This window comes from Ranitomeya imitator, chromosome 7, assembly GCF_032444005.1.
Source record: "Ranitomeya imitator isolate aRanImi1 chromosome 7, aRanImi1.pri, whole genome shotgun sequence".
NCBI classification, from domain to species: Eukaryota; Metazoa; Chordata; class Amphibia; order Anura; family Dendrobatidae; genus Ranitomeya; species Ranitomeya imitator.
This window is the reverse complement of record NC_091288.1, coordinates 173,392,440-173,416,826: the sequence shown is the minus strand read 5'-3', so window position 1 is coordinate 173,416,826 and position 24,387 is coordinate 173,392,440. Positions and strand designations below refer to the sequence as shown.

Sequence of the window (24,387 nt, the reverse complement as noted above, 5' to 3'; positions counted from 1 at the left end):
TTACAAATACTGAGGTAAAATACTGACTAAGTACTGAACGTGTGAACGTGGCCTAATAGAAACACGTCACCACTTCTGTATTTATCACCCACTCCTGGTTTTGTCTTACAAATACTGAGGTAAAATACTGACCAAATACTGAACGTGTGATCGTGGCCTAATAGAAACACGTCACCACTTCTGTATTTATCACCCACTCCTGGTTTTGTCTTACAAATACTGAGGTAAAATACTGACTAAGTACTGAACGTGTGAACGTGGCCTAATAGAAACACGTCACCACTTCTGTATTTATCACCCACACCTTACATATTTGATCTCAGACCGTGTTCAGAATGGACTGAAGAAAGGGAACTCACATGCCCCAGATCCACCCTATGTAGGTCACTTCACCAGTGATAACATCACGGCCTCCTCTCCATCATGTCATCAAGAAAACTCACTTCTACTTTATTACACGATTAAGCCAAAGTCATTCATTCTAACGTCATCAGTTAAGATAAAAATAGAATAAAAAAAAAAAATGGAAAAAGAAGCCAAAAAAAGGTTTAAAGTTCTGCTGATGGAATGGCGCTCTGCTCCTTCAATGTTCGACGTTCCCTCAGGAAAGGGAATACGTTGTTCCACATTTACTTTTGTAATCTGATTTTTTTTTTTTTTTTTTTTCCATTTATTGTTTTATTATTTTTATTGATTTCTGGAGCTCAGCCTGCGCTAAATGAGTATAAAATGACTTGACAGTGTTGCTTTATTGACCAGGTCACATTTTTTTTTTTTTTCTGCGTCCCGGGGGCAGTTTTTGTTTGTGTTGAATGTTTTTTTGACACCCGGCCATGACTCTGCTCTGGCTGTATATTTCTTCTCACACTGGATAGATGAGCGATTCAGGCTGGGAAGGAGGATTGTGAAATGACGATCTGCGGTCCTAGCACGCTCCGTTCTGCCCCGTGAGAAACTCGTGTCCCGAGGCAGAGTTTTGCGCTGAAGGGGGCTGGCTCCGCTCCTTCCACTTCACGGGGACTCTGCCTTGAGTGAGTAGGATCTTGTCTTGTTTGGGACCCGAAACGTTTGTCTGAGAATGAAAGGAGCGTTCGTTTCATCTAGAGCTGCTGCTATATGTACAGTAAGAACCAGAATACTTCTGTTATTATATGTACAGATTTAGGCTGTTTTATGGGGTTGTGTAGTTAGAATGCCTAAAAAGCAACTAAACCTTTTTTGTATTATAATTATTTTATGCTGGATCTGTAAGAAGTAAAAATATAATAATGGGGTTAATGACCGTATTTTTCTGCCTTCCTTACTTTGAGTAGGGAGGGAGCATCGTCTTCACGTGCGTATAAGAAAATCCTCCCGTTTCATCCCGAAAACTCGAAGCATTGCTTTTTTTTTCTCATTTATGAGTGCAATCCATATTTATACAGTAGCAGTTATTAAAATGTATAAAACTAAATAGTTTCCTATGGTAAAAAAATTGCAGTGTATCCGTAAAAATAAGATAATATATATATATATATATATATATATATATATATATATATATATATATATGCACGTGTGTGTGTGTGTGTATATATATATATTATATATATACACGCATGTGTATATAAATATATTGTATATATGAGTGTATGCACAGTATCTGTATGTATATATATATATATATATATATATATATATATATAATTATTTTTTTTTTTTTTTTTTTTTTTTTATGGAAAGATTTAAAAAAAAAAAAACAAACGCACCTCTCCACTGCCCCATTGGATAGCATTGGTCCAGTTGCTGTCCATTTTTTCACGTACAGCGCTCGGACCATAAATACAGTTGTATGAGCTTGGCCTCACAGTGCGAGAGCTGTGCAGACTCCTGTCACTGTGGCTGCTATAAAGAACCCAGAGCGTGCACATATTGAATACCGTCCTTCCTCCACGCGCCTGTCACCAGGGCCACAGACTGCCGGTCTGATTTGCCCAGAGCAGCTCCAGCACATCGCTCCCTGCGGCTCTAGCGTCATTGTAATCACAGTGTGAGCGAGTGACGCGCAGACTCCGCTCTTGCACTCCTCTCACCGTGGCTGCTGGGAGGCGGAGTGCGCTCACTGTCAACATTCTGCTCCTCCCCTACGCATAAAAGGTAGATCCGTACACAGATATGGGACCCAGATTCATCATTTGTGATTTATTGGTCACTTTTTTTTTTTTTTTTTTTTTGTGACTTGTAGATTTTTGTTTTACTCAAAATTATTCAAAATGACTCATGTGGTTCATGAACTTGCAGCAAAATAAAATAAAAGCTGTTTATTTTTGTTTTTAACATGTTTTTGTTTTTTCAACTTTTTAGCACCAAGAGTCACAAATAGTTTAAAAAGTTGCAAAAGTGCGTCAAATTTAAAACGCCTCCAGAGTCCCTAAGATGTGCCACAATGACAAAAATGCAAAATTTGGTAAAAATCGCATTCCACTAATCTATCCAAAACATCTGGATAAGCAAAGTTGTCAAGAAATAAAAAAAAAAATCTTAATTGTATTAATCTTAAACGTATAGCAAATAAGGTGCAAGTGCGAAGGCTACTAAAAGAGGAGCAAATTACTGCAGAAAACTGGAGAAACCGCCATGATAAATCGGGTCCTTTGTGTGTGTGTATATATATATATATATATATATATATATATATATATATATATATATATATATATATATATATATATATATATATAGTATATCTAATCAGTTGTTACAGGACAGGTCCACATCTGTTTTCACCAGGGAGGCAGCAACATAAGGTCATTAACCCGATTACTATATTTTTGCAAATTAAATTTCCAAACTTTACTATTATTATTATTAATATTAAATAATAATAAAATTGAGTTACTGCTCTTAATTAATTTATACCTAATTAAATTCAGCAAATGACCCACTCACTATGCTTGTGCTCAGTTTACCATTATCCTATCTCCAAAAGAATTTTGGAAGGCATAGCTGGGTCACACCTTATACCTTGGGGGTATGTATGAAGAGGAACTTGTTATTAACTACTTGTGCAAGTTCAGAACTCAGGTAGTAGCAGATCTGCCTGCAATGCTAGGAAAAACTACAGTAATAAATATTTAGGTAAAGAAGGGTCTTTTCCTTGCAGTCCTATGCAATTTATATACCGCAGACATACAGTATATGTGTATTATTATATATACGGTAATTGCATTATAGGCATGTGTATATATTTACTCTTATATGTAGCGTTATTACTTCTACAGCGCTTTACATACATTATAATCGCTGTCCCCATTGGGGCTCACCCTTAGAGTCGAGCAAACCCGAACTGTAAAGGTGCTGAACTTCGATCACGGACTTCTCACGGAAGTCTCTTGTATTGTTCAGCTTTCGGGGAGCGGAGAGAGCGAGAGCCCTTTAATATAATTAATTTCTTTGTGGGTAGAATCCTGATCCCGATCCGAACTTTGGACAAAAATGTGGTCGAACACGACCATACACAGGTCCGCTCATCCCTACTCACAATCTGCATTCTCTATCAGTATGTTTTTGGAGTGTGGGAGGAATGAACCCAGATGAAACCCACAAAAACACGGGGAGAACATACAGACTCAGTGCGATCTGAACCCAGTGCTAACCACTGAGCCGCCGTGCGTATGTCTGTGTGCACACGCACATATGCACACACACATCTATAGATATATGCATATATACACACACACAGACGTATGTATTTATATATACTGATATACACACGGACTAAGCAGTATATTTTTTACTTTACGTATACCAGTTGGTCCTAGTGTGTCCTGTAGCCATACCCATGGCCTGCGGTTTTCAGAGATTTGCCGCTGCACATTTACCGCCCTGTGGCCTGGTATTTGATTGATGGTATTTGATTGCTTTAGTGTCAGTGCGGGGCTCCTTACTGTAAATGTGACATTACAGGATATTTTCTGAGTAGTCTCTGCAGGACTTGTATCCCCCATAGTGTTCCCTTGCTGGTGCTGTTGTGTGGCAGCTTCTGCTGACGCACTGATAAGGCTGAATACTTCACATACTGCAGGGCTGCAGAGACCTGCATGAGGGTAGCCCTGTGTTTGTACAACTCTGAGATCCCCTGCATTGATAGTGCACAAACCTTGGAACAATGTAGGGGCCTTTCTTGTAACTGGAAACAGACATGTAAGCTGCTAATAGTCATCACAGGCTTGTTGCTTTTGCAGAATGATATAGAATCGTCATTTTGTATCATTTCACCCAAGTTCCTACTGTTGGGTGAGATCTAGAAAACCTTTATGACTTGTTATTTTCCCTCTACATAAGTCAATGCAAAGAGCCCCCAAAAAGTATTGCATCACTTGCCATCCGTTGACGTCATTGTGCATCATCATCTTCTTCTTCATGACCAGGTCCTGAGTGATTCCTTCAGAGACAAAAGTTCATAACTGGGAGTTCTAGAAACAGGATCCCCCTATAATGAGCTTTATTCTGGGGGACAGACTCAATACACTGGGATTGTCTGAACAGGAAACAAACTTTTAAGTGTGTTCAAGATTTTTTTTTTTTTTTTTTTTTTTTTTACCAAAGTGCAGTAGACTTTTACTTGCCACCATAAATTGATCATGGCCCGTCGAAATGACACCCTCCATGGATGCACAGCCAAATATATAGTGTTTATCGGGGGATTAAACGGAGATTAGATTGTGGAGGCAGGTTTTGTGACCTAGACATTGAAAAATGACGATTTTGTGTCGTCTTCCATTCATTTGCAAAATAATATTGGTAAAGAAAGAAGGAACATCACTCAGCCTTTAACAAAGATTGAGTTCTATTACCATTTCAATCAATATGGATCCAGAATTGGATTTCTCTACTTATCTGCCGCTATATATTGTAATAGAGAGTTTCCATGTCAGAAACTTTACGTTCGAAATAGAAGTACATAGAACATTTAATATTGATCTCTGCATTTAATATTAATGTAGCCACTTTTTAATTCCATTCATACCATGTGCATCCTTCATAAAGGAGTATCACAATGGGGTCTTATAATAATTTATATACTAGAAAGATAACCTTATAACCTTATAGGTTAGCGTGTGACACAACACCTAAGAAGCCTATGCTGCAGCTTTTATGAAATTATCAGAAGAAAAACAGTGGGGGTATGGAAGTAACGCTGCGCTCTCTGGAATCATGACAATCCAATGGTAATTAAAAATGTAGGTTTGTTGTCACCTCCGACTCCTTCTTCAGGAGCACGTTATGCCGATCTTTTTTATAGATGGTTTTCCTGAAGAAGGAGTTGGATTGACTCTGAAATGTGTTGACAATAAACCTTACCATTGGATTGTCATGATTCCAGAGAGCGCAGCGTTACATACCCCCGCTTTTTTTTTATTCTTGTAATAATATAATATATACACATATATGTTTATCTTTGCCAATATAATCCATTTTTAAATCTGCCCCGTTTTGCAATTATCACTCTCCTAACGATGACCTTCCAGGTTGAATTTACCCTCCAGTTGCCGTTGGACCTGTCTTGTAGTAATTTCAGGGTCATGCGCAGTGCAGGGTCTCTCAGCTGGCTTTCTACCAGCATAGCTGTGATCTGGAGCTTCTACTGTGAGGGATGATGTCACAAAAAGAAGTAAAGCCTCCTTCATTGCAGAGAAGAGAGCTCATACCAGGAAGCAGGGGTATTCTGGTAACTAAGGGGAGGGATGTATTGCAGAATGGAGCTGTATACAGAAGGCTTATATTAGAGATGTACAGTGGAAGGGGGGCTCTGTGTACAGAGGCAGAAAGGAGAGATATACTATAGGAGGGGATGAAAGGAGTGATGCACTGCAGGATAGGGCTGTGTACAGAGACTGAGATTAGTTAAGCTAAGAGATCAGTTATATGAAACTGCAAATGCCACACTATTGATGCATATTGCAAATGATTATCTTCTGCTGTATGCATCATTTAGAGCAGTATTTGCGATTTCACATCACTGGTCTTTCAGTAGCAGGCAACAAACACAGCTCGGCACTTCCTTTGTGGAGGAGTGCAGGACAGTTGAGCTCTTCTAAAATCAGCTAATGGTGTAAAACCACGCTGCGTCTATACTGTTGTAAGTCAACCAAGGTACTGTGCAAGACTACAGTGAGTTCTGCACCTAGATTAGCCCGATGATTATGCGGAGAGATGGGGCTTGTCAGGAGCATAGAGGAGGGGTCTGCAGCACTGAGGTGAAGCAAGTACTGCTGGGAAATGTAGTTTTAGCAGATAAGAATCAAGACCGCCCATTCTGCAATGTGAAGCTGGATGCACCGAGGGGCAGCTTTGTGAAAAATAATGCGATTCTGGGAGTAATTCTTTAAACCCATCCAGCTCTGGAGGTTATTCCACATAATGCACAATGCAGTATACCATAAACATTTAACCATACCATAAAATGTAACATATAAATGTCTGTCTGGTATTTGCAGTTAGTTGGCGGCCTTATCTAAGGTGCAGTGGAAAGCACCTTACAGTCCTTTTTGTTGCGTCATTGCTGATCTTACAATGAACGGCAGCATGGGGATATGGGGCCTACGTATGCTGACTATTGTGACTAGCCACCCCTCGCTTGCCAGAAAATGAATGTATTTTAATAGGAAAATAGATTCCAGCTAGGGATGTGGTAGAATGTCCGTGTACATAAAGACTTGATTACACATCATTTTTATAGATTCTTGCATCAATTCATGAAGCTTTGTGGAATTAGAGTTGTAGATGACTTTACACAAAAAGTTTTCCTATTTTTTTCTTCAGCCATTTATTCGTTAAATCTTTATGTTCTCATTCTGTCCTGGAAAGTACTTCCAGTGTCAGTCACGGTGCATCAGGTCTGACTGTTCCAGCGCTGTCCCCTCCAGAGCATCCGCACAGCCGGTCAGTCTTTTTCCATCTCGGAGGCAATTTTCCCACAGAAGATGGTGTGGGGGCGGACGCAAACATTAGCAAGAAATAGAAAACTCATCATCTACTCTCTCCCTCCTCATCATCTACTCTCACCCTCCTCATCTACTCTCACCCTCCTCATCATCTACTCTCTCCCTCCTCATCATCTACTCTCTCCCTCCTCATCTAATCTCTTCATACCATGCACTGTCCTCCCTCCCCCACTGCATCTAGTTCACTCTCTGACTTTGAAGCAGTTACAGAAGAAGAAGTAAGCAGGCTCCTTGCATCTTCTCGCCCGACCACTTGCACCAGTGACCCCATTCCGTCACATCTCCTCCAGTCCCTTTCCCTGGCTGTCACCTCTCACCTAACAAAAATATTCAACCTTTCCCTCACTTCCGGTATTTTTCCCTCCTCATTTAAGCATGCCATCATACATCCATTACTTAAAAAACCATCCCTCGATCAAAACTGTGCCGCTAATTATAGACCTGTCTCTAATCTTCCCTTCATCTCTAAACTCCTCGAACGCCTGGTCCACTCCCGTCTTACCCGCTATCTCTCAGATAACTCTCTTCTCGACCCTCTTCAATCTGGCTTCCGCTCTTTACACTCTACTGAAACTGCCCTCACTAAAGTCTCTAATGACCTACTAACAGCTAAATCTAATGGTCACTACTCCATGCTAATTCTCTTGGATCTCTCTGCAGCATTCGATACTGTGGATCATCAGCTCCTCCTCACTATGCTCCGCTCCATCGGCCTCAAGGACACCGTTCTCTCCTGGTTCTCCTCCTATCTCTCTGACCGATCCTTCCCTGTATGTTTTGCTGGTTCCTCCTCCTCTCACCTTCCCCTTACTGTTGGGGTTCCTCAAGGATCAGTCCTAGGCCCCCTTCTCTTCTCGTTGTATACTGCCCCTATTGGACAAACAATCAGTAGATTTGGTTTCCAGTACCATCTCTATGCTGACGACACCCGATTATACACTTCTGCTCCCGATATCACACCGACCTTTTTAGAAAACACCAGTGATTGTCTTACCGCTGTCTCTAACATCATGTCCTCCCTCTATCTGAAACTTAACCTGTCAAAAACTGAACTCCTCGTGTTCTCTCCCTCTACTAACCTACCTTTGCCTGACATTGCCATCTCCGTGTGCGGTTCCACCATTACTCCAAAGCAACATGCCCGCTGCCTTGGGGTCATCCTTGATTCTGACCTTTCATTCACCCCCCACATCCGATCACTGGCTCGCTCTTCTTACCTGCATCTCAAAAACAGTTCTAGAATTCGCCCTTTTCTTACTTTCGACTCTGCAAAAACTCTTACTGTTTCACTTATTCATTCTCGTCTGGACTATTGTAACTCTCTACTAATCGGCCTCCCTCTTACCAAACTTTCCCCGCTCCAATCTGTCCTGAATGCTGCTGCCAGGATCATATTCCTCACCAACCGTTACACTGATGCCTCTACCTTGTGCCAGTCATTACACTGGTTACCCATCCACTCCAGAATCCAGTACAAAACTACTACCCTCATCCACAAAGCACTCCATGGCTCAGCACCACCCTACATCTCCTCCCTGGTATCAGTCTACCACCCTACCCGTGCCCTCCGCTCCGCTAATGACCTCAGGTTAGCATCCTCAATAATCAGAACCTCCCACTCCCGTCTCCAAGACTTTACACGTGCTGCGCCGATTCTTTGGAATGCACTACCTAGGTTAATACGATTAATCCCCAATCCCCACAGTTTTAAGCGTACCCTAAAAACTCATTTGTTCAGACTGGCCTACCGCCTCAACGCGTTAACCTAACGATCCCTGTGTGTTTTTTGGTTTTTTTTGTTTTTTTTTATAAATAGGCCAATCAGGTTCCTCGCATCATGTTCTCATACACTTTATGCAGTATTAGCCCTCTGTGTCTGTACTGCTACATACTTAGGCAGTTAACTGGTTCATGCAGCTTTACATGAACACCTGAGCCTTACACTATGGCCGGTCCGAATAACTAAAGCAATTGTTAATTGTATTTCTGTTATGCTGTAATGTCTATTGTCTGTACAAGTCCCCTCTATAATTTGTAAAGCGCTGCGGAATATGTTGGCGCTATATAAATAAAAATTATTTATTATTATTATTATTACTCTCTCCCTCCTCATCATCTACTCTCTCCCTCCTCATCCTCTACTCTCTCCCTCCTCATCATCTACTCTCTCCCTCCTCATCTACTCTCACCCTCCTCCTCATCTACTCTCTCCTTCCTCATCATCTACTTTCTCCCTCCTCATCATCTACTCTCTCCCTCCTCATCATCTACTCTCTCCCTCTTCATCATCTACTCTCTCCCTCCTCATCATCTACTCTCTCCCTCCTCATCATCTACTCTCTCCCTCCTCATCATCTACTCTCTCCCTCTTCATCATCTACTCTCTCCCTCTTCATCATCTACTCTCTCCCTCCTCATCATCTACTCTCTCCCTCCTCCTCATCTACTCTCTCCCTCCTCATCATCTACTCTCTCCCTCCTCATCTACTCTCACCCTCCTCATCTACTCTCACCCTCCTCATCTACTCTCTCCCTCCTCATCATCTACTCTCTCCCTCCTCATCATCTACTCTCTCCCTCCTCATCATCTACTCTCTCCCTCCTCATCTACTCTCACCCTCCTCCTCATCTACTCTCTCCCTCCTCATCATCTACTCTCTCCCTCCTCATCTACTCTCTCCCTCCTCATCTACTCTCTCCCTCCTCATCATCTACTCTCTCCCTCCTCATCATCTACTCTCTCCCTCCTCATCATCTTCTCTCTCCCTCCTCATCATCTACTCTCTCCCTCCTCATCTACTCTCTCCCTCATCACCCGCCTTATTTCAGAACAGACGAGCCCACGAATTATAGTTTTAAAGGGACGGTATAAACAGAGACTGTCCTCCTACACCCTAATTCAGTGGTCATCAGCTGTGCGGCTCAGCTTCTCTGACTGCTGGACGCTTTCTCATCAGATTTCTACACTAGCTTTTTCTTTTCTTTTTTTATTTGCCTACTTCAGAAGCTATTTTCTCAGCATTGGTGTATTCCTCATGTGTTGCTGGGAAATAACCTCTGTAAGGCTGTGTGCACACGTTGCGTTTTTTTTCACGTTTTTTCCCGATAAAAACGCTATAAAACCGCAAAAAAAAACGCATACAATATGCATCCCATCATTTAGAATGAACTCTGCATGTTTTGTGCACATGATGCGTTTTTTTCCGCGAAAAAAACGCATCGCGGTAAAAACCGCAGCATGTTCATTAATTTTGTGGGGTTTTTTTGCGGATTTTCCACTCCAAAATGCATTGGGAAGTGTCCGGAAAAAACCGCGGCAAAAACGCATGCGGTTTTCTTGCGGATTTCTTGCAGAAAATGTCCGGAATTCTCAGGAATTTTCTGCGAGAAATCCTGAATGTGTGCACATAGCCTAAAACACAGATGTTGTATGAAAATAATGCCCTAGAGAAACTTACACCCATGTTCAGGTCCTGCTATCATCACCAAATACTCTGGGGGTTCCAGAAAACAGAGCATTGACTAGTGATGCCTAATGATGAGGTGTTATCCGAGCATGCTCGGGTGGTAACCGAGTGTCTTCGGTGTGCTCGAATAATATATTCGTGTCCCCGCGGCTGCATGTCTCGCGGCTGTTTTTTTCTATCGTATTGGTGCCATGTTACAGCCCCTAATACTTCCGAGATTGTATGAAGCCATAATATAGGATGGCCGTAGAAGACTTTACATACCCGAAACCAGTCTGAATTTTAGGGCACAGTCAGGTGGCTGTATAACGATTGCATTTCAATGCTTGGACTGGCCGGCGGCATGTATTTCTATGCAGCTGTCAGTCTCAGGTCAGGAGAGCCGCCAGCCAGTCCGAGCATTGCAATACAGTCATTGTCTGTTTTATATAGCGGACTGCGCCCTTACTGTCTGTATCGTGACCGAAAAACACCCTGACGCCCTCGTTGATGGCTCCGTGGTGATGCAAGTTCAATTTTACAAAGGTCATTGGGTGAGGACTATGAACATGTACATCGGGAACTTCTTACTGGAGTATATGTTGAATGCAATGTGCATATAGCCTTACATGTACTCATCAAAAATGCAGATTTCATCCCTGGAAAGATTAAAATAAATCTCCCATTTTCTCCAACCACAATGACCATATGGTCTAAAGAGCTATTGCCGAGAATCTAAAGGACAGATCATCGCTGCCAGCCATGAGCATCAGTGTTTCCTAGTATTGGTTATAACGAGAGCCTTGTCTAGATGTTTCTACTAGTATATTGACCAGTTGTGACCTGGTAATGATTTTTGGCTGTAATTTATTCTTCTCTTACTTTATACTGATCATATCCCATGACTTATACAGTCCTTTAGAACACGTGAATGTGCTCTTTGGTGCTTTATTTTTGGCATGTCCATTACTTTATATACATTTTACATATTTTCTTCTACCTTGTGTTCTTGACATACAAACCTTGGCCATGAGCAGAAATCAATTTTGGATATTGAACCACTATTGTGTCATTAGCTGAGTAATGAGGAGCTGCAGGTATCATTGTGTATATCAGACGTTCCCTACGACAGCAACATCTCCGTAGCGACTGACACGGTATAGTTCCAGGGGTGCAGTAGAAAGGCAATCCTGAGAAGGATCTGTGTTTAAGCTATTTGGAGGGGCGTGTGGTGGGGTGTACTTCCTTTCGAGTGTTTCATGTAGACTGCCAGAGCAACCACTTTCATGCGCACTTCAGATGTTGTCTCAGCATCTGCTTCACTTCTCGTCTTCCTGTCGCGTGGGGTGAGTCTTAAGGCAAAGAATTTTCAAAGCTGCAGAGACCAGTAATGCTTGTAGTGCGACTACAATGAGTACGTGACGCGGCGTTGGTGGCTGTACAGTTTTCTAAGTAGGATGAGTATATATCGAAATGTTTTCTTTCATTGATTTGTGATGTTTTGTTTTTTCTTTGGACTTCTCTAGCAGATTTCTTTGTGACCTCCCTTTGTTCTAATTCTTTATCCCCTTGGCACGTAAGGAGCTATAGTTAAATCAGTTTTGCTACTAGTTATAGTACCTTTTAATAGTGGCATGCAGGATGTGATATAAATGTTTAATTTGTGCCTTATTATTCATCCCTGTTATTAATGTAACATGGAGTCTTGTTGTAGGATGCTTTGTGCATGGTGTTTGTATGGGTTGCCTGTACTCACCCTTGTTATGTTCCTGAATCTGTGTAGATGTGACTGTATAATAATTGTTATTATAGAGCATGTATCGGTACATTGCTTTCCCACACTTATGACTGGCACATCTGCTTAGTTGTATGACTACCCTCAGGGGAGCTATGGTCCGAGCTTTACTTGCTGTCACTCCGCTTTCCCGGAAACCGCTAATGGGAGAAAAGTTTACAGCCACTCTGAAGGGGATGAGACAAGTTTGCAAGTGATTTTTTTTCTTAGGGTGGGAACACCTAAAGTGCAACCTCTAAGAATGCCACTGATATCGTCTGCAGGTATGTATGTATACATGTCTCTGTTGGCTACTAAAGTGGAGATCATTTGGGCTAGATGGTTTTTCTAGGGTCACTATAAGACGGCGGGTAACGGTGAACAATAGGTTGTATTCATCTTGCACAACAACTGGCTTATTCATTTTGGTCTTTTCTTTTTAAACATGAAATTCGAGATGGTAGATATGTAGTAGGAATCTGGTATACATACATTGTAGGGTAAATGTTTTCTTAATCCATGATCATTTATGAAGCCCCGGATTTTGTACCTTTCTAAGCACGAACGACTTTGTATCTTTTGAGAAATATTTTTGTATGACGGAGACGCACAGATATTTTTAATTTTCTTAAGGTTGATTGGGGAGAAAATGTAGCTCTACGTACAGTTTCTCTTCGAACTATGAGTTTATCCCACCAAGGACAACATCTGCAAGGAGTTTGCATGTTCTCCCCGTGTTTGTGCGGGTTTCCTCCAGGTTCTCCGGTTTACTCCCACACTACAAAGGACATACTGATAGGGAATTTAGATTGTGAGCCCCAATGTGGACAGTGCCGATAGTGTATGTAAAGCACTGTGGAATTAATGGCGTTATATAAGTGAATAAAATAAATAAATTCCTCTTATAAATGGCTCCTAAAAATCCAGGTCCATTAAAGCAGTTTATCTCACAGCAATTAAGATGTCCTCTCTCTAGAAGTCCCTTTTAATCGTTCCCCTAACTAGGAAGATCACCCTAAGAGTAGACCCTATCGATTGAAAAGAAACCGTATTAAAAGTAAGGTCTCATTCCGACGTCCATGATTTTTCTTTTACGTCAAAACGCGGACTGTTGTCCATCAGTGAGAACACACGGGCTGTACTCTGATGCCATCCTTGCGCTGTCTGTGATTTTCACGGACCCATAGACTTGAAGGGGTATTGTTGATTCGATCAAAAAACGGACATGTCTCTGTGATTTTTTTTGCATACCACATAGTCCACAAAAAAACACGGTCATTATTATGGGCATGTGTTTTTTCTGTAAGAAACACAAAACACGTAAGTGACTCACGAACGTCTGAATGAAGTCTAAATTGAGGTTTCCCGCTATCGAAACGTATTATCTATCCACAGAATAGGTATTAACTGATCGATGGAAGTGCCTCTGATCAGGATAAAAGGGGTATCTAATCCTGCTGAGGTTGGGGGCCACAAAACCGTTGGATTTTTTTGAGACTTGCTTGTCATGGTACCTTGCAGATGCCATTCACTTGCATTGTGTCGTGATGTAGCAGCGACATACAACTTAGAAAGGAAACACCAGCCCCAATGCTCTGGAAAAGTACGTGCTTGAGGAAAGGACTGAAGTCCTTCCTGGCTTACTGTGGACGAAAACCTCAGCACCGGAAAAGATGAAGGGTAGAAGTTCTTTACAATAAGTGAATTTTTTTGTGATCCGGTAAGAATCAAACCAAGGCCTGCACTTAGCCACATCAACCCTAAGCCTGGCTCTTCTCACATACAGATGTTCTTGACAAAGACCATTGTTGGTCGAAATGTTGGACAATTTCTACTTCTTTCCGGTTCAAAATAAAATTCAATTACTGCAGCAAGAAGTTCTACCCTTAGTCTTTTTCAGAACATCTGCATACAACAATCTTAGACCGTGCAATCCGTGTCAAGGCCAAAGTCACCATGTAACCCCACCCTAAAATAGAATCACTCTACTGTCCGTGTCAAGGCCAAAGTCACCATGTAACCCCAGCCTAAAATAGAATCACTCTACTGAAAGTAAGGGGATCGGCGGGCATAGCCGATTGTAGCTCTCGTTATCTGACTCTTATCACCTAACCTTTGGATCGATGATGGGAAAACCCTAACGAGTTTTATTTTTCTACTTCGTGATAAGATCGTGATTATAAGTGGAAAATAACTTTTGGTAAGTCTAGACTTGTATTTCCCAGAAAGTGAGTTGCTGGTTAGAACTCCATGGTGGAAGTGACATTTCCTTGCGTTTTCTCTTCGCAGAGACGTTCTTGATGGTTTCTCCTTCTCCGGGGTGTCTGTACCTGCCATTTACAGCTTGTGTGGGTAATGATCTCAGCCGGTGAGCTCACTTCAGAATAACATCTCACTTTAGTGCTGCATTGACCTTCGCCTTTGTCTAAACTTGTCAGGGACCTTGCTTGAAGACAACTTGTATGATGGTGGTGGGTGGCCTGCAGCACCATGGTGGTTGGCTGGTTAGTCCCCTCCGCCAGCAGTGACAATGTGTCTTGTCCCAGTAGTGGAGGCCGGATTTATTATTAACTTCAGAGTCAGGGTTGGTTATTATACTGGGAGCACAGTACTGCTGGTGGGTGGAGAGCTGCTCTACAAAGGGGTGGAGATCCTCACTGCTGTTTCCACAGCTCCACTTCCCTGTCTGGGAGAATTCACTGTGTGTGCAAGTCACAATTGAAAGGAAGCACCATGGCTTTTTCCCTGGCTTAGACATGTAATTTGTCCTGACGACTATCCCAAAAAAGGATTGTGTGCCCTCTCCGCAAGTCCTTTCTCCCTTTCTCCTCCTCTCTGGATATATATTATTTGGAAGCACCCTCATCATGATTGATAGCAGTAAAAAGCAGCCGGGTTTCACTGAGATTATACCTGCTGGGGATTTTGATCCATTGAAAGACAAGGAATGCCTTGATGCAAACAACCAGAAAAGTCTGAAGGAAGGTCAGTAGCTTGTGGTGGTGGCTGCTGGAGGGGGATGCATTGCTATGCAGACATGATTTCAGCCGGTTCCAGTGTGTGTCTGCAGTGTCCGCAGCCGTGCACCGTACATCTGTGCTCTGCATTACTAATGCCTGCCAAAAGGACTGGCCTGTGTGGAGGACCCACAGCCCGGCATCGGCCACTGGCCGCCAGGCCCTGCTGTGCCCAGGGACATAGGAGTACTTAGGATGATTATGGACTTTCTCTTCTGCTTCCCAATGGTCAGCAAAGTGGCTTTAATGGATTTGCATTAACTATTTCCTCCCGGCCACACTCACATATTATTAGTCAGTAATTAGTTTCTTCATAACCTCATCCTTGATTAAGTCATATTGTCCCCAAATCTGGACATTGTATATTGTCCACAGACTGGTACGGTACAGTATGGTATGGTGCGCTCAGCGGTGTCGTGGCCGTCACATTACACCTTATATTCACCACAAGCTGTATTACCATTCATAAAGTATCTGCATATTATATGTATATGTTTGTGTGTGTATATGTGTGCGTGTATATATATATGTGTTTGTGTGTGTGTGTATATATATATATGTGTATGTGTATATATATATATATATATATATATGTGCGTTTGTGTATATATATTATATATATATATATATATATATATATATATATATATATATATATAATGTGTGTGGGTATATATGTGTTTGTGTAAGTAATATATACATACACACACATACAGTATATATACACATACACATATTTATATACACACATGTCCAGATACACATATATATGCGTATATATATATATATATATATACACATATACATAACCACATATATGCACAAACATACTCACATGCATACATATATATAAACACATATACGCACATCTATATACACACACCTATATAAACACACATATGCACATCTATAAACACACGCACACCTATATACACACACCTATATAAACACACATATGCACATCTATAAACACACGCACACCTATATACACACACCTATATAAACACATATACGCACATCTATATACACACACCTATATAAACACACATATGCACATCTATAAACACACGCACACCTATATACACACACCTATATAAACACATATACGCACATCTATATACACACACCTATATAAACACACATATGCACATCTATAAACACACGCACACCTATATACACACACCTATATAAACACACATATGCACATCTATAAACACACGCACACCTATATACACACACCTATATAAACACATATACGCACATCTATATACACACACCTATATAAACACACATATGCACATCTATAAACACACGCACACCTATATACACACACCTATATAAACACATATACGCACATCTATATACCCACACACACCTATATAAACACACATATGCACATCTATAAACACACGCACACCTATATACACACACCTATATAAACACATATACGCACATCTATATACACACACCTATATAAACACATATACGCACATCTATATACCCACACACACCTATATAAACACACATATGCACATCTATAAACACACGCACACCTATATAAACACATATACGCACATCTATATATACACATACATGCACACACATATACTGTGTATACACACACACTTGCACTATAAATAATAAGGTCCTTTTCAGGTATAACTGTGAGCAGGGTCCATGATGGTTATTGCCCGGTGCTGACTCTGCGGTGGGGTTACCTGCAGTCTGATATATAGCCGCCAGTAGCACATGGTGATAACAGGACTAGTTGTGCTGGAGGACAAACTCTCCTCTGCACACCCGTGAAGCTCCTACATCTGCACTTACACTTGGTGACTCAGGCCCTTTCTATGTTATTGTGGCTGCTGTGCTGTGTAGAAGGTGCACAGGGCGTCCTAACCTGGCCTATACACAATACTTGGGATGACCTCACCCTCCATCTGTCTTGTGCTGGGCTGTATGAGCTCACCACCATGCTGGGGCCGCAGGTCTAGGTGGAATCATTACCTCTGCTTTATGAGGATACTGCTTCATCTTCTCATATTAGTGTTGCTCCATTTGTTTCATCATGTTTGTGTTATGATTTTGCAGGATCTTTCTTTCTGTAGAGCTGAGATGAGGTTGTCAGATGTCACCATAATCTAACAATAATAAGCTTTATATAGCGCCGACGTATACCACGGTGCTTTACCATTAATGAAGGTTTCCACTTTATTTTTTTTAGTTTATGGCAAAGGCTCGCAGTGTGTAATAAGAAAGTCAGCCACACTTACACTTTGCCGCTGTAGCGCCAGCTCTCCTTGCTGCCATCCCGGTCTTTGTTAGTACGGCTGCAGTGGTGATGTCACCGCTGCAGCATGAGACCACTGCAGCTGATCACTGGGCTCCACAATCATGCCAATCTAGACTGTGCTAGTTTTTCCCTATCTAATTTAAGAGCAGTATAATGTAGGGGGAGAGACCCTGATTCCAGCGATGTGTCATTTTTCTGGGCAGCTTAGTGTCATGTTTTTTTTTTTTAATTATTATTATTTATAATTATAGCGCCGTTTATTCCATGGCGCTTTACATGTTTTAATAAAATCATTGTTTTATCAGCAGGAGATTATCAGTCGATGACTACTTGGCTTGCTGCCAGGTAGTCCAACTTCATCCTCACCACTGATTGGTAAGACATAAGGCTGTTTTTCAAAACTGCAGCACCCAGAAAATTGACATATCGCTGGAATCAGGGTCTCGGCCCCTGTATCTGGCTGCTGTAGGAAAAACCGGATGATAAATTCCCTTTAGTATGGTTGTCTTGTATAAATACCCTATATTGTCGCTGCTGGGGGCTCCCAAAATGTTTAATTTTGAGGCAAGCATTTGCATTGCATCCATTTAAAGAGAACTTGTCATCAGGTCAAAAGTGACAAATTTTTGCTGTTGTTTTATTTCCATTGCTCCTTTGTTTATTTTTTTTATTAAATCCGCCATACCGTTCCAGAGATATGGGCCTTTTCAATTATTGCACATTCTTATGGAATTTAACAAGTGGGTGTGGCTCATAGAATACTCTGGGGGTGTCATTAGACTGTTCTTCATTATTACAATGTGAGCACCGCCCACTTGGAAAACAGTGTAGTTAGCACTAAATTAAAAGGCCAATATCCCTGGAACTGTATAGCCGATTTAAAAAAATAAAACTAAAAAACAGAATACTTGGGAGCATGGAGAATAAAAAACGAGGAAGAACTAGTCACTGTTGACCTGGTGTGAGGTCCTCTTAACACTATTCAAACCTTCCCATCTCAATCAGAATGTTTGCCCCTGCAAAATATTAACACTTATACTCTGTCAGTGCCGGCACCGTTCCAGCGGCTCTCCCGGGGCTCACATGACATTATGTCATGCAATCCCTGAGGCCAATCAGCGCTGGCTTCACGCTCCTTGTCTTCAGATGTATCAGACATCATGAGGAACTGAGCGGCGAGCCGCAGATCTGACTTCCTCTTGATTCGTCTGAAGAGTGAGGCCAGCGTTGATTGGAACTCGGGGATCACGTGACATAATGTCATGTGAGCCTCGGGAGAGCCAGTGCCGACAGCTAGAACGGCGCTGAAACTGAAGGAGAGTATAAGTACTATTGTTTTACTGGGGGGAAAAACATGCTGACTGAGAATGGGTTGTCCGAGTAGTGGGATGAGTGCATGTGGGGCTAGTCCATGAGGGACTAGTCCATGAGTATCCCTTGTTTTCAATGAATTTCTGTAGTATTCTAGAGCTGGCGTAAATGCAGTATTTTTGCTACTACATTTTTTTGACTATTTTACTCTTTTTTATGTTGTTTTCTTCATCTATATTCATAGCAAGTTTCTATAAGGAAGTTTTCCATGAGGGACTAGTCCATGAGTATCCCTTGTTTTCAATGAATGTCTGTAGTATTCCAGAGCTGGAGTAAATGCAGTATTTTTGCTACTACATTTTTTTGACTATTTTACTCTTTTTTTATGTTGTTTTCTTCATCTATATTCATAGCAAGTTTCTATAAGGAAGTTTTCCATGTGGGACTAGTCCATGAGGGACTAGTCCATGAGTATCCCTTGTTTTCAATGAATGTCTGTAGTATTCCAGAGCTGGCGTAAATGCAGTATTTTTGCTACTACATTTTTTTGACTATTTTACTCTTTTTTATGTTGTTTTCTTCATCTATATTCATAGCAAGTTTCTATAAGGAAGTTTTCCATGTGGGACTAGTCCATGAGTATCCCTTGTTTTCAATGAATGTCTGTAGTATTCCAGAGCTGGCGTAAATGCAGTACTTTTGCTACACGGCAGCACGGTGGCGCAGTGGTTAGCACTACAGCCTTGCAGCGCTGGGGTCCTGGGTTCTAATCCCACCCAGGACAACATCTGCAAAGAGTTTGTATGTTCTCTCCGTGTTTGCGTGGGTTTCCTCCGGGTACTCCGGTTTCCTCCCACATTCCAAAGACATACTGATAGGGATTCTAGATTGTGAGCCCCAATGGGGACAGTGATGATAATGTGTGCAAAACTGTAAAGCGCTGCGGAATATGTTAGCGCTATATAAAAATAAAGATTATTATTATTATTATTATTACTACATTTTTTGACTATTTTACTCTTTTTTTTTTTTATGTTTTCTTCATCTATATTCATAGCAAGTTTCTAAATGTTACTGGTTGCCAGAAGAAACCGACAACAGATTTTCTCTACTGTGCTGACGTGATCTCGCCGCTTTGCTCTCACATTATACCGCTCTCTGCTAACAGGAAACCATCAATATTTTTTGATCTCTAGCCATAGGTGAACGAAGAAGGTGTCACTATGTAAATCGAGATTGGTACATTATAGGGACAGGGTTTACAAAGTTTATCAATTATTTATTTATTTTAACAGTTTAAAAGTGGAATGTTAAACTCCGAAGTAGAAAAGTGGACAGTTCCTTTAAATTTAACATTCCGTTCTATCTCGTCTTGTCTGTGTATAATCGGTAATTGTTCTTCTTTGGTATTGGCCTCGTCTATGAGACCACGGTGATCTGCAAACTTTCCATCTGAAGGTTTATCAAGGGCAGCCTCTGTGCAGTGTCATTTTTCACAATGAGTCAGATGTCTGTTTTCTCAGTTCTCCTATATAGAGTGCAATGAGTGGCCGTTGTGTCTCCATACGTGATGTTCTATGGTTGCTGTATTCATTGTGAGAATCAGATGTGGTACAGAGAATGTTAAATGTCTGGCTGTAAATGACGTGCAGGCGCTACATTTTTTTTCTGATTCTATAGATTAAACTCTTTAAAACCTCCATGGTTCGCTGTTGAAGTAACCACAGCATGTTCCGTAGCGGATGTTGGGTGTAGTTGTCACCTGGGCTGTGGAGTCGGTAAGCCAAACCTCCGACTCCTCAATTTCCATGACTCCGACTCCACCAAAATGGGCTCCGACTCCACAGCCCTGGTTGTCACCGCAGCATACAGAGGAAATTAGCTGCACGTATTTCTGCCGTGGTGCGTGGCTACGGGGTTACCGTGTGCCCTGCAGGATTCGGCTCGTCTTCGATGGCACCTTCTATACAGACCAAAAGATGATTGTTGTCGGCAGCACATCTTCAAGGGTGCACTGGATATCTTGGTACCGATCATCCATCCCTACCCGGCCGGCATCGGCCCGTCGACTTGTTATATCGTTGATCAATACTTTAAAGTAAACCTTCATTTCTTGAAATATCTTAAGATCTGCACCCTTCTGGCACCTAGGATGGCGGGCGTATAGGATGGCATTCACTTTTTCCAGGGCTTCTCAGTGACCATTCCTGCGCTCCTATAATGCTACCGCAGTGGACACTCGGCAGACAGGAGTCTGGGAAAGCTAGGTGACAGCCATGAATTAGAATTGTTTGAGTTCCTGGACGGTGTACTTTCATGGCTCCTGTCAGCTGCCAACCATGTGGCGGGTGATTGTAGTATGTGGCGGCACTATGACCTGATCTGCTCATAAATGTATGGGTGTAAAAAGGAAGGTGATAAGAGTGCAGTGGGCAAGAGGCGAGGAATCGGTGTGAACGTGGCTACAAACACAAACGTCTATGCTAAAGCCTAACCGGAGGAAATGGCGGTACGGGGGCTCAGTCTGATGGATGTATCAGAGGGACCTTTCATCTGCACCCCGCCGCTCCACCCATGTCAGTAGGGCTGACGTAAGAACCGAGCGCTCATCAATGTCTGCGGGGACCAGCCTTTATCAGCCATGATCACTGGACAACCCCTGTATCACCTACCTGTAGGATAGGTAGTAACTTGTTGATTGAGGGGCCGTCCCGCCGCTCGGGCCCGCACCGATCGGCAAAACGGGGAACTTTTATCCCTGTTGCAAAATGGAGTGACAGGTCAGATATCCGGCCGCCTCTCCATTCATTCTGTATGGGGCTGTCGGATAAAGCCGAGCGCAGCACTCAGCAGCCCCCATAGGGAATGAATGGCGGTCTAGCACGTGCATTGATCAAATGTTTTCACCAAACAACCGCTTTTAAGTGTTTCCTTCAGCTACTTACTGTTAATGTGAACGGTCTCCAAGACTGGGTTGTGTTCAGTCCATCAGTACAGTAGATGTAGACTTGTGCTGGAATAGATGGTGCCTGTAATGAGTGATAACATTTTATGTGGCTTCGGGGTCCATGGGAGAAACAAAGAACAGCCGCACTCTATCAAGATAAGCTTTGCAGAAGTAGTAGTGTATTTATTCACATGTGTTGAAAAAAATGGGTTTTCCATATATACAGCAGGATAATAATAGCGAAGTTTGGGGTCAATGGTCTTAGTGTGCAGGAGATATACAAGCCTCCAGGTTAGGGGGTCCGTGTGTATCCGCAGGCGGTGAGAGCGGAGCCTTGTGTAAGTAACATGGCCGGTAGCGGCCGGGTATACACCGTCTGTACGCAGACCACTCGTGTCTATCAGCAGGCTGCAATATGGGCCTCACCTGTACGGTTACACGCTATTAAAGGCACGGACGGACAGACCCCGGGGGACGGACAGACCCCGGGGGACATCGGCCCGTTCTGCCTTACAGCTGCTGCTTGCACGTAAGGCTCTGTCCAGACACGCACTTTATGTGGCTGCATATTTCCCCACATGGCATCCTGCAGACATATTCAGGCACGTCGGGTGCACAGAGACCCGTCAGCAGCTTTCTCCATTCACTTTCATTGCATTCTAGAGGTTGAACATTTCTGAACTTCCACATTTTTCAGGGTAAACTTTGCGAATACATGGTTTTTTTTTCCGTTGTTTCCATGTTGTGCTTCATTCGTGTGCGCTGGTGTCTGCTTCCTTCCTTTCTCAGTCCGAGTCGTGCTATGATCGTGTGCAGCGGTGCTCAGGGGCTCTCAGGTAGGTTTCTGCCCTATTTTAACTCTTACGCGAAGAGCATTTATTGTGGTGGTGAAATAAAGGCCGGGATCCCTGAGGGTTTGGGCTGTGTGCACGGCGAGCTGTTCTGAGCGGAAACTCACCAAATATTAATCTTCTATATCTCAACACTTCTCGTAAACCTTCAGTTTCTGCTCCGAAAACACAGCAAAATTACTCTCCATGTGAACATAGCCTTAGGTAACATTGCACTGTTTTCCAATATAGGGTGTACACTGGTGGATGAGCTGCTTGTACATAGTGAATCTAACAGTTGGCATAGCAGTGGGGTATGGGGGACCGAAAATACTCAACATTATACTGGTGGGGGGACACGGACGCCGGGTACCCAACCGAAGGGTCCTGATGATAACTCCTTCTAATCTTATAGACTTTGATAAGTGGTTACATGTAGTGTACAAGACTGGTACTGAAGTCCTAGTCAGTAGCTCTAGTGTGCTCTACTGCTGTAATATTACTGTAATGCTGTAGTACTGCTGTAATACTAATGTAATGCTGTAGTACTGCTGTAATACTACTGTAATGCTGTAGTACTGCTGTAATACTAATGTAATGCTGTAGTACTGCTGTAATACTACTGTAATGCTGTAGTACTGCTGTAATACTAATGTAATGCTGTAGTACTGCTGTAATATTACTGTAATGCTGTAGTACTGCTGTAATACTAATGTAATGCTGTAGTACTGCTGTAATACTACTGTAATGCTGTAGTACTGCTGTAATACTAATGTAATGCTGTAGTACTGCTGTAATACTACTGTAATGCTGTAGTACTGCTGTAATACTAATGTAATGCTGTAGTACTGCTGTAATACTACTGTAATGCTGTAGTACTGCTGTAATACTAATGTAATGCTGTAGTACTGCTGTAATGCTACTGTAATGCTGTAGTACAGCTGTAATTCTGTAGTACTGTAATCCTGCTGTAATACTGCTGTAATATTACTGTAATGCTGTAGTACTGCTGTAATATTACTGTAATACTGTAGTACTGCTATAATGTTGCTGTAGTACTGCTGTAATGTTGCTGTAATGCTACTGTAATGCTGTAGTACTGCTGTAATGCTGTAGTGCTGCTGTAATCTTACTGTAATACTGCTGTAATGTTACTGTAATGCTGTAGTACTGCTGTAATATTGTAATGCTGTAGTGCTGCTGGAATACTACTGTAGTGCTGCTGTAATGTTACTTTAATGCTGTAGTACTGCTGTAATATTACTGTAATGCTGTAGTACTGCTGTAATATTACTGTAATGCTGTAGTACTGCTGTAATGTTGCTGTAATGCTGTAGTACTGCTGTCGTGCTGCTGTAATGCTGTCGTGCTGCTGTAATGCTGTAGTACTGCTGTAATACTGCTGTAATATTACTGTAATGCTGTAGTACTGCTGTAATATTGCTGTGATGCTGTAGTACTGTTGTAATGCTGTACTACTGCTGTACTACTGTAATACTGCTGTAATATTACTATAATGTTGTAATGCTACTGCAATGCTTTAATAATAAGCTAATACTTCTGTAATACTGTAATACTTCTGTAATACTATAATACTTCTGTAATACTGCTATAATGCTGTGGTAATACTGCTGTAATGGTTCGTTACTATAGCGGTAATACTGCTGTAATGTGGTAATACTGCTAGATAACTTGTCCTGCAAACATTTGCTTTGCCCTGCCTTATAACAACACAGGAAAAGTAGATTTCCACTGATAATAATTATATTTTCACCATTTTCTT

The 24,387-nt window shown here is 41.9% G+C and overlaps 1 protein-coding gene across 4 annotated transcripts in view; it reads left to right on the top strand.

The window, feature by feature from the left end:
- Positions 1 to 24,387, top strand: part of MRTFB (myocardin related transcription factor B) — a 309,401-nt gene that overhangs the window by 197,422 nt on the left and 87,592 nt on the right. Inside the window, exon 1 of one of the 4 annotated variants that reach the window (XM_069734078.1) lies at positions 14,891 to 15,191. The exons of the other annotated variants lie outside the window; for them this stretch is intronic. Within the exon in view, the coding sequence (XP_069590179.1) occupies positions 15,074 to 15,191 (118 nt within the window). The 5' untranslated portion in view covers positions 14,891 to 15,073. Of the gene's footprint in view, positions 1 to 14,890; positions 15,192 to 24,387 lie in introns of those variants that run through there. 4 annotated transcript variants of the gene reach the window in all.